The following is a 13,630-nucleotide window of genomic DNA, read 5'->3' on the forward strand; positions in this document are numbered from 1 at the left end:
TTTATGAGATTGGAAGATTGTAGTCAAGAATACTTTAAGAGAAAAAGCTTTAGGGAGGATTGTGGGTAGGGAGATTAAAGAGCTTACGGAGTTTTATAATGAAATTTTCATAAGGCATAACATATGATGAAGTTTTTTCAAATGGGTTGCAAGAAAGGTGGGCTTAGCCTTAAAGGAAACTCAACATTTTGCACACTTCAGATGTACTAGAACTAAAATGGGTGAGCTCCTGAGATATTCTAGTGTTTGACCTCTGTAACAAAGACCTAAATGTAATAAGTTATAAGCATTTTTTTCATTCTCATGAGAGATTGATTCTTGTGATCTAGTAATGAAAAAAAGTAAATAAATGAGCTTGACTAAAAATATACATAGTTGAATGCTAATAGCTATATCACAATCCTCTTCTTATTGATTGACTAATTCTCTTCCCTAGCATCTTGCATTTTTCATAAATGAATCTAATCATTGATAAGTTGCAAACTCACTATCTAAATTGAATTCTCTCTAAATTTATCTTTTCCCCTTTTCATCAAGTTTAACATAAGATTGATGATGTTTTTATTGTTTTCTTTATTGTTATTTTCCTTAAATGAATAAATTACTCTTAGTAATGTTATTGTATATCTTTTTTCCCTTAATTTTCATTAATAATAAAGCATAATTAATATAAATATATAAAATAGTAATATTATAAATTGTTTACATGTATATAAATGTAAAAATATATGTGTAACTATTCTAGTTTAGAATAATATAATAAAATAGATTATTAATCTTAAATTGTTTAAAGATAACACTACCTTTCCTTATGTTGGTGTTTGAGAACATTGAAGGGTTTTCAATTATCCCAATGAGAATATGACATATCTAGGGGCAGCTAACTCCCATTCTCAACATATCACTTCAAACATTCGGCCAACTATAAGGGTTTGACCCTTCTTCTACTTCAAGCTCTGCAAGACCTAAGCAGGTAGACCTCAGATTCAATTGATATCGTACCAATACAAAACATATCCCTAAATCTATTTACTACAGATGAAACCCCTTATATCTCATAATTACTCATGAAATGACACAGATCTATAGTAGCTAAATGCAAATCTATGACATTCATAAGCTAAGTGAGGGTTAATTCCTTTCAGCCCACTACAAGACATGAAAAACTGAATCTATTTGAGTAAAATATTTTTTGCAAATGACATTCATATCAACTTGCATATAATTTAGTGATCAATGCTTTATCCATTGAAACATAGAGTCATTACCAACAGAATGACCTAACTTGTTTGCATTACAATCAAGTTTATCAACTAAAATCCCCAAATCCATTTCTTATGCAATATCCCCTTCATACACCTAGAAACCCTATCAAAAGACTGAAGCATTTACCTAACTCCTTGAGTCAGAAGCAACAACAGATCTGATACACAACTCATCCAAGCTACCTTAAATCAAATGAACCTTATCCATTCAATCACAAAGTTAATGACATATGAAGAATTAGGAGACAGAACAAGGAAACCTAGATAATTCGTGTAAATCCTTTTTTATATTCATCAATGGAAAGACTGAATACATGAATTGGTAAAACTACATGAAACTCTAGATACTCTACATAATCTAGCATCAATTTCTGGTATCTTAGAATGACAATACATGACATGAAATGAAAATCTGCACATAAACAGGCATGTGGCCTTCATTGCTAGAGCTTAGCTCAATAGACAAGAAGCAAAACCATCAACAACCCTAGTTTCAACAATAGAACTGGAACCCTGCTGGTATTACCCATAGCAAATTGCCAACCCTTGCAAAAGAGAAGAAAGAAGAAAGATAGAGGATGAGGGAATTCCCAGATCTGATCTACAACTACCATCTGTCCACTTGGAATTCAATCTTTCTCAGCTGAAAAACCTCTCTCTTCTCTCTACCATTTTGATCTAATTTGGTTTCATCATTACCTTGTAACTGATTTGAAAATATCTTTGTTCAATGATGAACATCATTTTGCAATCAAAATATCTGAAAACCTTCTGAAATTTAGGTGAAATTTGAGTTTTTTACTGAATTAAAAGTGATTAAAATTGACCCAAACTGCATTTCCACTACCTTTTAACCACATTCAGGTCATTTCCTTGTTAAAAAATTAGTTGTGAACTTCCTCACCTGAATACAGTTACAAAATAGGAATCTGGAAGAAAACCTTCTGCAGCATGAACCAGTGGTGTTCTATGCAAAAACTAACTCCATATTCAAAAAATGCGTCTTCTCACGATTTCGGAGATATATAATATCGCATATTTTTCCTCTCAGAAACTCCTAGAATCTCAATTCGAAAAATACTCCCCTGCTATAACTACCTATTTTGCACTGCTTAAATTTTAAATTTTTCGAAAAATTATAATTGTTCTAAAGTTAAAAATTTAGGAAAAGGCCCATTTAATTTTAAAAAACTGACATGCACTTCATTTGAAAAACATTTTGAATTTTGGCACTTAAATTTTTTTTTTTTTTTCTCTCTACCTTCAAATTCGTGGTCAACCCTCTATTGACTGGGTGCCATGTGTTGCTCTATGATTGGCTGGCCTAATTTGCATCATCTGCCACATGTCATCGCCATATCAACCCTCGCTATGTCACTATGGTTAACCCGTGAGCATCTTTGCTTGGCAACATAGTGACATCCACATGATTCGCCATGTGTCACGATTTGGTGATCTCTGAGATTTGTCTGCCACATCATTTCTTGATTATCCTATCTGCTGCCACTTGGTGCTACTCGATTCGTCGAAAGCGGGACCCACGACCATCTTTTGTCTCTAGCTGATTTCTTGAATTTTTTGGCTAGTCGCTATATCGCTAGCTGGAAAACCTAGGATTTTTCAACTAGCGACATAACGACTAGCCAGTTTTTTGTCTTTTCGATGGCTTTGACGAGTTTAACATGCGTGTACAACCATTCAAAATGTACAACCATTCAAAGTTTATGCTTTATTCTGGCTGATAGGGACCCTCCAGCGTGTAGCTTTGCCTTTGAAAACACATGACTCTTTAAGACACTAGCATTGTGTGTCAATACTATTTGAACATTAGAAACCCACACCATACAATCAATGTGGGATTATATTTTCCTTTTGCTCTATTCATGCGTGGCTTCCTATTTATTCGCATGTCTTGCTTGTGATTCAACATGGAGTCTTCCTTTTCAATGGCCTAGATTTATCTTTACTGTGTGGACTTCGCTGCACACATCGTGAGCTCCTTTGTCTTGGACAGAGGCTCTGTTTTAAGCTATGGCTACTAGCGTGGGCTCTCTGCCTGCTACAAGCTTCCTTTTTAACAGCATGGTCTTGTCCTTTAAACCTGTGGATTCCTCTTTTGAAATTCAGTCCACTGCTTTACATGCATGGGTGTCCTTTCCTTTGCTATAGCTATGATTTTCATCTGCAGATAAATCCCCTGCTTCAAACCTTTTGTTCTTGCCTTCAATATGTGGGCATCTGCATGCAAGTTGTGGGGATCAAAAACTGCTTGGAGCTCCTCCCCTGCAAATGTCATGGATGCTTGATGGTATCCCCTTCTCTGTAGCCACGTGGACGTCTTCTGCTATAGACCTTGCCACTTCTACAACGTGGGATGCTCTCTTTGCTTGGGGCTTCCTCTGTTCCTACTGCCTCCATAGCTTTTCCTTGGCACGGGAAGCCATGTGACTAAGATGACATCTCCAATGATGCTTCTTCTATTTCAAGATGTGGCCATCTCATTCTATCATGGATGCCCCTGCTGGTGTGGAGTGAACTTCCCTTTTTATTGCGTGGATTGCCCACTTTGGGTGGTTTTTCTGTGGAAAGCGATGACTTCGGTATAAGAGGAAGGTATTTAGAAGAGATTCATAGGAATGACAGGACTAAAGGAACATACAGATTTGGGGCCCCCTCGTTTTACATTACTGTCAGATGTTGAAAGAGGATTCTGCCTCCTTAAAATTGCAATGGAGAGGCCCAATCAAACTAGTATGGGGACAATCATCCCTACCATGTACTCTTCACAGTCCACCACAACTGGTTTTGATTTTAAAATTTGAAAAACCTTTTGGCGGAAAATCACATATCCAATCCATTTCATTTTGTCCAAATAACATTCTCAAACAACATTCTTCATTCATACAATTCGGAGAAAAGATGTTCAAAACTGAGGTAACAACTTGTCTAAGTAAATATATCTGGCTTTTCAAACAAAACCTATGGTCTTAGAAGAAAGGCCCCACACCATTATCATAGTAATTAGAAATTAGTATGGCAACCTTTTTTAAAAAACTTGAAAACCCGAGATACCTTATTAATGCCATAACATTTAGACTAATATGATTGAATCAGTTGGGCCCCAAAGCGGGTCTAGGTAAAACAAAATTTGTTTTCAAACAATTGATTCTATAAACTGATCCATCAATCATCTTAAACCATCTGCAATCAAATTCGAACACCAATTCATCATTTAAAACTTGTTTTAAATCACCTCTATACCACTGTGAAATTTGTGCTAGGAAACCTGTTGCCTAGCTTTAAAAATTGATTTAAACGCTTAACCGGGCTCTGAAACTCTGGATCTCTGCTCTTTCCAACATACTTAACAGGCCTACCAAATCTCGTCACATGAGGACATCGGGGTCAAAAGATATTGGCTGACAAAGTTGACCTCTCAAAACTGCCTACACAAAAACATGTCAGAAAACACTAAATTGGGTTCGGAATTGGCTTTGAAAATTGGGCAAATGGACACTTGGGAAACCAAAAACTAGGACATTGGTTCTCTATCATGAGGACATTATGAATCTATGATTTGGGCTCATGATGAATAATAGGGCGTAAATGGTGAGTGGTCAAAGTGGGCTACTTGGATTTTGTAGATTAAAACAATGACAAAAGCAATTTTTGCAAATGGAAATGACCTGGAAAAGTGTGCATATGGATTCATCAAGACTTGCAACTGGGCACACTTAAAGTATTTTCAGAGTATTACATAGTGGTACAATCCATTCAATCTTACCAATCACAGATCTCAAGTTATAACACCATGAACAGGGGTGCTAATCAATTTGCAAATGCTGACACCAATAAAACTTTATAAATTGTGTTTGGAATCGTGTTCGAAAATTGATCAAACGGATTCTTCATAAGGTAAAACTTGAAACATAACAAGTCTCTGACATCTACAATGCAACGCAAAAGTAATTTTAGCATTTTAGTCAACTAGATGAAAATTACAACTCATCAAACAGGGCTTCCCAAAATTATGTGCAATGTGCATCAGCATGACAATATTAAATGACCAACTTTGAGGGATTCAAAACCTAGTCAAACGGACTTGAAACAACTCAAAATTTGAAACATAGGTTCTTAGATATGGACACTAGACAATCCCAAAGTGGTGAATCATGAAACATTTCTGGGTGCGAGATATTCAGATGCAAACATGGCCTCCTATCACTGTTTGACACTTAAGTCAAAATGCAGATCTGGCAATTACTCAAAATGAGACTTCATGAAATGGCTAGGAATGTCAATTTAGCTTCATGAAACAAGTGGATAGGCTGAATGGAAGGTTTTAGAAACATTAAACTCCTCACAGGGCTCAAAGGTACAGCTGAGTACGAACTCATCAAAAAGCATTTATAGGGCTCAATTTTCTCAAAAGTGCTCAAAATTTAGACTACAATTTTGACCACCAACACCTTAAACCTATCACTTCTAGTCAAACTGCTAGCTACTGTTACTCCCCAAATCTCCATGGACCCTAGCCTTGGATGAAGCCACAAAAAAGTTTAAAAAAACCATGGCTCTAAGGTAAAAATAAGCCTCATTGAGTTGGATACGAACACAAGGAGGAGTAAGAAAACTACTTAGAGAGCTAGTAAATGACTCCAAATGGAGAAATTCAAGTCCCCCTCCCCCCCAAATAGGACTTTAGCTCTAAGTCTATCGAGAGTGAGAAAAATCCCACCAAGAGGAAGAGGCCACATTAGGACACTAGAAAGAAGCCTATCTCTAGCTCACCTAGTCCCTCACACATTTTGAATACCTTCAAAGTCATCCCATCCCCGACTAGAAGCAGGGGAGAGGACATCACCTCTCCCATGAAAGGCACTCCTAAAGGTGGGGGTAAGAAAGGGAAACATAGCCATGGCCAGAGCCAAAGCAAGACTCGACTTGAGAGGTTGGAGCATTTGACGAGGGAGATAGCGGATAATCAAATTGCATTTGCCAAAAAATTGATACCTTAGCTGAATTCTCTACAAAGGTCATGAATTTGGCTGCCACTACTCTATATTTCCTTTAGGCAAATAAGGACAAGAATAATTTTAGCAAGGAGAGCAAAGCTACCCACTCCATTTATGAGTTCCTAGTGTAGGATTGGTTGAAGACACTCCTGGACAAACCTGTCAAAGAGGAGGGGGTGGACTGAAATAGAGAAGAGCTTGAGGAGAAGAAGAATGAGGAGCTTGGAAAGAATGAGGGCAACTAGTCATGCCTATGTTTTTTTAAAGTTTTTTATGTTTTGGATCACAGTGAACTTGGTGCCCTATGGGTTTTTTTAATATATGTATATGATCAGGTATTGGGTTGATAGAAGCAATATGTCCCCTTGTTGCTTAGTAACAGGACTGATGTTAAGGATTTTTTTAGAGTTTATTTTTATTTGTTTTTTGAAGTATAAAACTTGTATCGGTTACATAAGTGGGATGTAACCTCCGACTGATCCTCCTGTCTTTTTGTACTTCGAGGTCAGCACCCCTTTCTTTTGGTTGCTATCTAATACTTCAAAAACACAAAATCTTATATGGTTTCAAACTTTTTTTAAAAGTATATAAAATTAATAAGAATAATTACATATTTTTTAACTTTATACTTCAAATAATTTTACATAATTCTTAACATTTAAACAATTTAATTTTATCTAATTATTCATTTTAATTTTTTTTTAACAATTAACAATTTACTTCATTTTTTTAAATCTTAATTAAAACAATCCACAAAATAAAGTTAAACCACAAAATAAATAATTTGACTTCCAACATAAGAAACACTACTTTATTAATCATGTTCAACAAATCATCTAATGTAGATCTCCAACTTAGAAAAATTTAGGTGATATAGCTTCACGTTTGAGATTCTGTAAAAATGTTGAAGGAACTGAAACATTAAATCTATATCAAAAAGGGTAGCACGGTAATGAAATCTACAATTCAGAAGTCGGTGAAAGCCAATGACAAGCTATAATTTGTTAAGGATGTTGTCGACGAAACAGATAATAAATATCTCACTAAGGTTGGTCACTGGACAAAAAACGAGTCTCTAACTTTTTCTGTGTTTCTTCTGAATCAATTTCTAGATGAGACAAAATGACTTTCGACTTTCGCTTCATGCAAGGCAAACAAGACCTGGAAGAAAGAAACACGTTGAACGCCCAAACAGTGTTGAACGACGTCATCTTTGTAGCCCAGAAACCACACACTCCTGAATGAGAGAATACTTTGGTCAGAGTTGTGGAACATTCACTGTTCATCAACCTTGTCGTATCGGGGCAGCAGAATTGCATGACTCGCGCTCTTTCCCTTCCGCTAATCTTGCATTAGGTCTCTCTGCGTGGATCAAAATGGCCTCCATCCATGTCGTTTATTCCAATGAAGTCAAGCTAGTCATTTTTCATCTATGAAGGTTTTCAACGGTTTTACTTGTCACAAGAGACTAATTTTAAGGCAATAACGCGGACCAAAGCGCTGTCCTAATAAAAATGGCAGGTAACATTTTTTTGAGTGACCGTAGAAGCAATGTTGCTATTAGAAAATTTCATCTCGCGCGTAAGCTTTTTGCCACGAAAATTCTCTTGTAGGTAGAAAAGAGCCCCTAGAGTACTTTTAGGGGTCAAATATATTCGTTAAAAATTTGCCAAGCATATCCAGTGAGTGCGAAAAAAACTCATGTGGGACTATTGGTTTACTCTTTTCTCATGAATGCATTTATTCACATGTTGGTCGTACAGCGGCTTAGTGGTCTCTATGCGTTTGATCTGTTGTGAATCATGACCTGGGTCAACTGATTACCGTGCCGCATGCGTCTACTGATCACCGTGTCGTATGGAATGATTAGCGCGAAATAGCCGCTGCATTGGCCTTCTTGCTTACGAGATACGATTTATATAAGTTCGCTTTGTCCGCATACGTCTCCCGCATTGTCGAAATAGATCTTACATAGGAGGTTAGATGAGTATTCTCCTTGCAAAAATGCTGTTCAATCTCTCAGCCGCCCCATCTTCCAGTCGGAGAGTAACTTCGTTTGGGTTTATGACAGCTCTATGTTTGTATGGAATGACATTGCTATTGAGCACTGCCTACACGCTCTCCGAACAACGCGACGTTCTTCTACAGATAAAGGAGTCGCTACAGGGTGGTGGAGCCACGGATTTTCTGCCAGACTGGTCCAACTCCTCCTCTCATGATTTGTGTACGTGGCAAGGCGTCAAATGCACATCCACGTCAGCATCATCGCGCAACGTCATCTCCCTCGCTCTTCCCAGCCGAAACCTGTCCGGTCATCTTTCTTCTATGATTGGGAAGCTTAGCCGTTTGAGGGAACTGGACCTTTCAGGCAACAGATTAAGCGGGCACGTTCCTCCTGAGGTGGGAAATTGCACACGCCTTCGGCATCTCAATCTCTCCAAGAACTTCTTCAGTGGCGTCATGCCGTCAACTTTGCTTAACTGCAGCTTGCTTACTTTAGTTGACCTTAGTTCAAACAATATATTTGGTCTCATTCTTCCAGAGCTTGGGGAGCTGTCCAATTTATCCGAGCTTTATTTGTTTTCCAATAATCTCTCTGGAGCAGTGCCTGCTTCTCTTGGTAAGCTTGCAAATCTTCAAGATTTAAGGGCAGGGTATGGCAACAGCTTTACGGGCTCCTTACCGCCTGAAATTGGTAACTGCACAAAGCTGAGGTATATTAGTTTTGCCTCCTCTAATCTGTCAGGGACAATCCCATGGGAAATCGGCAAATTCCATAAGTTGGAAGAGCTGTATCTATTTGATAACAAATTGGATGGGTCGATCCCCTCGAGCATCGGGAATTGTAAGGCCCTGGAAGTGTTTGCTGCTTATGACAACAATATAAGAGGTCGCATTCCAAGAGAAATCGGCCATCTCAGGCGCCTCCAACTTCTGTGGTTGTACAAGAATCGTCTTTCAGGCCGCCTTCCCGCTGAATTGGGAAACGTGTCAATGCTGCAAGAGATAGCTCTGCAAAACAACTATCTCGTTGGAAGTTTGCCGGAAGAAATCGGTAAATTGAAAAGTTTGAATTTTCTAGACCTTTCCAACAATAATATTTCTGGCAGGATTCCTTCATACTTGAGAAATCTTACAAACATACAGATAATAAATTTGCAAGGAAATCGATTCAATGGATCGTTGCCAGAGGGAATTGGTTTTCTGCCAAATCTTGAAGATCTGTACATCAGCAGAAACAGCCTGGAAGGTCAGCTGCCTGCATCCCTTGGGAATTTCAGCAGCCTGCGCATTCTAGATGCCTATTCCAATCACCTAAGCGGGGAATATCCTCCTAATATATGTAAGGCCAAGCAACTTTTCAAATTATCTCTTTTTAACAATTCTCTAGAAGGAAATATTACACCACTTTTGAAGGATTGTGTGTCATTGCGGAGAGTTCGGCTTCACAATAACCTCTTCACAGGCTACATTCCACCAGAAATCTCACAGTTGACCGGTCTGTATTACCTGGAGCTGTCCTTCAACAGACTACATGGAGAAATACCAGTCGAGGTAAGCCAACTCCGCAACCTCACTGATCTCATTGTTTCTGGGAATTACTTGACTGGAGGCATTCCTCCTCAACTTGGGGACCTCACGAATCTGGGGTGGCTCAATTTGAGCAGCAACAAATTCAGCGGAAATATTCCTTCCCAGCTTGGAAGGCTCATCAATTTAGAACGACTAGATCTCAGTGGCAACTCGTTTGAAGGTGCAATTCCTCAGCATCTCGGCATCAATTTTTCCTCCTTGCTCACTCTAAAGATGGCCTCTAACAATTTAACTGGATCTATTCCGGCCTCTCTAGGAGATTGCACAAGCATGATAGAGTTAGATTTATCCCGAAACCAACTCGAGGGATCGATTCCCAGGGAGATAGGAAAGCTGGTGCATTTGTCAACTGGCTTGGATCTCAGTTGGAACAGGCTATCTGGTTCTTTTCCACCGGAGATTGGAAATCTAGTGGACCTTGAATCATTAGACGTCTCCTTCAACCAACTTTCTAGTCAGATTCCACCATCTTTGACAGGGTTGAAACTTCTTTCCAAATTCAATTTTTCATTCAATCGGTTCACGGGCCAAGTTCCTGCTCTGAAAGCATCCTCTGAGCGTGCAGCAAGCGCCTTTTATGGTAATGATGGTCTGTGCGGCCCACCCACTTCCAATTCCTGCTTGGAAGCCAGGAATGATGAAAGTAATGGCAATAGTTTGGGGGCGGGCAGCATAGCTGGTATCGTCATTGGCGGATCGGCTACGGTAGCGCTTGTCATTATAATAGGTCTTTTGTACTACTGGAGCAAGCCAACTGCAGAAGGTGAAGAATTGGACGAAGAGGAGGACATACTTAGTGGATCAATCCCCAAAGTCGAGGTGGATGTTGGTGGAGGCTATAAACACAGGATTACGTATGAAGAAATCTTGAACGCCACGGAAGAATTCAGCGATAGATATCTAATCGGCTGTGGAAGCTTTGGCAGAGTGTACAAGGTTCTTCTGACATCAGCTGAGAGCGGCCTGGCAATCGCTGCAAAAGTGTTGAGGTTGCAAGAGGATGGGAAACGTAGTTTTTTGCGAGAAATAGAAGCTCTCAAATTCGTCCGCCACAGAAACATTGTACGTTTTCTTGGGTTTGTTTATGGGGGCGGCATCGACATGGACATCCTGCTCTTCGAATACATGGCAAAGGGTTCCTTGGGGGAAGCACTAAAATCACATGATAATCTGGGGTGGAGGGTTCGATACAATATAGCCCTTGGAGCCGCCCAAGCTCTCAAATATTTGCACCACGACTGCACACCTCCAATCGTACATCGTGACCTCAAATCTGCCAATATTTTGTTGGACGATGAATACGAAGCACATGTAGCTGACTTCGGCCTCGCAAAGTTGATCTATTCAGAAGGCCAAAGCAGTGGCTCTTCCGTGTATGTTGGTAGTCATGGCTACATGGCTCCAGGTTCGTGTGTTTTTATGACCCGGATTAATCTTTATGGTTTTTGAACGTTTTATTGTTTTCAGAATTTATGGGTTTTTGGTATTAAATTGTGGGATTATTTTCTTTTGTAGAGTGCGGCCATGGGGCTCGGTCTTCCCCGAAGCAAGATGTGTTCAGCTTTGGAGTAGTGCTGCTGGAACTTCTCACTGGCAAAGCAGCAGTCGTGGATGCGGAAGAGGGAGGAGGAGAATGCAGAGGTTTGGCTGAATGGGCTGCTATCATGAAAATAAATAAGGGCGGCCAAGCTATCAAGGATTTAATAGACCCAGAGCTGCTGGATGATTACGAAAAATGGGGAGATGAGATTGAAAAGGTGTTTGAGATTTCTCTGCTGTGCACTCGACTATCGCCACGAGAGAGGCCATCGATGTGTACAGTAGTGGAATCCCTTTCTCCTCCATCAGTTCTTGTAGTGCAATTTAGGACTGGTTAAACATCTCATACTAAAGTTTTATTTCTAGATTAAATGTGTTAAATAGTCAAAGTTGACTTATTTTTCCAACCTTAATTTCTTCCTTAGTGTGTGATGTGAATTTGCCTCTGTTTAAATAGTTATGAATAGATAGAATGCACAACTCAGACTTTTGTGCATATAGAATCACATACTAAGCAGCAGCATCTCAACTATGCATTTTCATTATTATATATTCATCTTCTAATTTGAGCTTCTTACTTAAGTAGGACGAACAATTATATGTATTGAGTCAACTTAATTATGGTATATTTAAGTTTCGATAGATTTTATTTTAATATATTATATGTATTAAGGGAGTGCAATTTTTGTATTATAGCAGTTTTATTCTTTCTTTTATCTTACAATAGTCTTTTCTTATTTTTACCTATAGAATAGATAAGATTTATTTGAAATTATAAATGTCAATTATATAGATTTTAGTAAGGAGATATTTCATTTTATTATATTTTTATTCCATTCAATAGACTTTGAGTGTTGGAAGTGGTTATCTTTATGATAGCATTTTCTAACAATGTCGCTTTTAAAGTATAGTACACGAATATTATTTCTTGAAAACCAAGGATTCCATTAGTTGAAGGAAGAATTTTCATGGTCATCTATTTTCTATATTTAAGTTTAGAAACAAGCCAACACTTAATTTCATTAAATGTTTGTTGGATGAATTGGGGGTATCAATAATGGAGGCCTTTCTTACATTCCATTATGTGGGAATAATTTTTGTAAAGTGTAGATATAACAACATTGTAATTTGACAATCATATTTGGTTTCTGTATATGTTTCTTGCATTATAATTTACAAACATGGATGTGTTTACTTGGATTTTGATATGTAATTGTAATATTTTCCAAAGACTAGGAAAAGTTTACAATGGTAGAATACAAAAACTACAAGCTATAGGACTTATAGTTACCAATAGAAGCATGCTGTGACTTTTGGACTAATATATAGTGGACTTCTGCAAGTACGCCACCTTAAAACAAACAAGAAATGAATTAGAAATAATGTGACAACATGAGGAAAGTATTGGAGTTGAGATTTTTTAATCTACCATGGATATTTCCAATCCTAATATGCTATCCAATAATCGGTTACTCACTTTCATATCTATAGCAACAAGATAATCCCCATAGCCACAATCTTCATACTCACTTTTATATTTTTCTTTCTCAAATCATTTTCTCTGTCATCCTGATGATAGATCACAAAGCGTGATATGAAATGTTGATATTAAAAAATATACACAATCAAATATAGAAACCACTTTGCAGTCAAATGGATTGTGAAAATCTAATAATATTAAAATATCAAAATAGCTTAGTTTAGCTAGTAGTTACCATATTGCACAGTGGGGTCAATACATATTTACATAAGTCATCAAGATTATGGCTATATTCATATAAAATTAAATTAATCTACCTTCATCAAAGGAAACCAATTGAATAAATATATACCAATGCATGCAAAGAAAGCACCAATAGTTTTTTTTTAAAATATAATTTAATAGCTTAAAATTATCAACTGCTTGGGGTTTATCATCATCATGGGAAGTAACCCACAATGCTAGACTCATTTTAAGGGTTGTATTTAGAAGTCAATTATAAATTTTTCTTATTCAATATGATAAAATATATCTCCTAATTACTTATTTATTTTTAGTTTCAAAAGTAAAGGTTGAAGCCAAATCTTGGATCAAATTTATATCATATTTTTCCTAATGACATCTTGACACACTTTGGATATATGATATATCTATATTTATAATAAAAATCTCCATATACACTCTCATAAAATAATAATACATCTTATTATTTATAAATTTTTTTTTAAAAATTGTGT

At 37.5% G+C, this 13,630-nt stretch overlaps 1 protein-coding gene across 1 annotated transcript; it reads left to right on the forward strand.

The window, feature by feature from the left end:
• Window positions 1-8,337: 8,337 nt before the first annotated feature.
• LOC149562722 (uncharacterized) lies at window positions 8,338-11,851 on the forward strand. The gene is made up of 2 exons (XM_089823915.1): window positions 8,338-11,279; window positions 11,390-11,851. Exons 1-2 carry the CDS (start codon window positions 8,345-8,347, stop codon window positions 11,749-11,751), a joined length of 3,297 nt encoding a protein of 1,098 aa, XP_089680041.1. The 5' UTR covers window positions 8,338-8,344; the 3' UTR covers window positions 11,752-11,851.
• Window positions 11,852-13,630: the final 1,779 nt, after the last annotated feature.

This window comes from Cupressus sempervirens, chromosome 4 (genome assembly GCF_028749045.1).
Source record: "Cupressus sempervirens isolate cs-2001-9-10 chromosome 4, ASM2874904v1, whole genome shotgun sequence".
Lineage (NCBI taxonomy): Eukaryota > Viridiplantae > Streptophyta > Pinopsida > Cupressales > Cupressaceae > Cupressus > Cupressus sempervirens.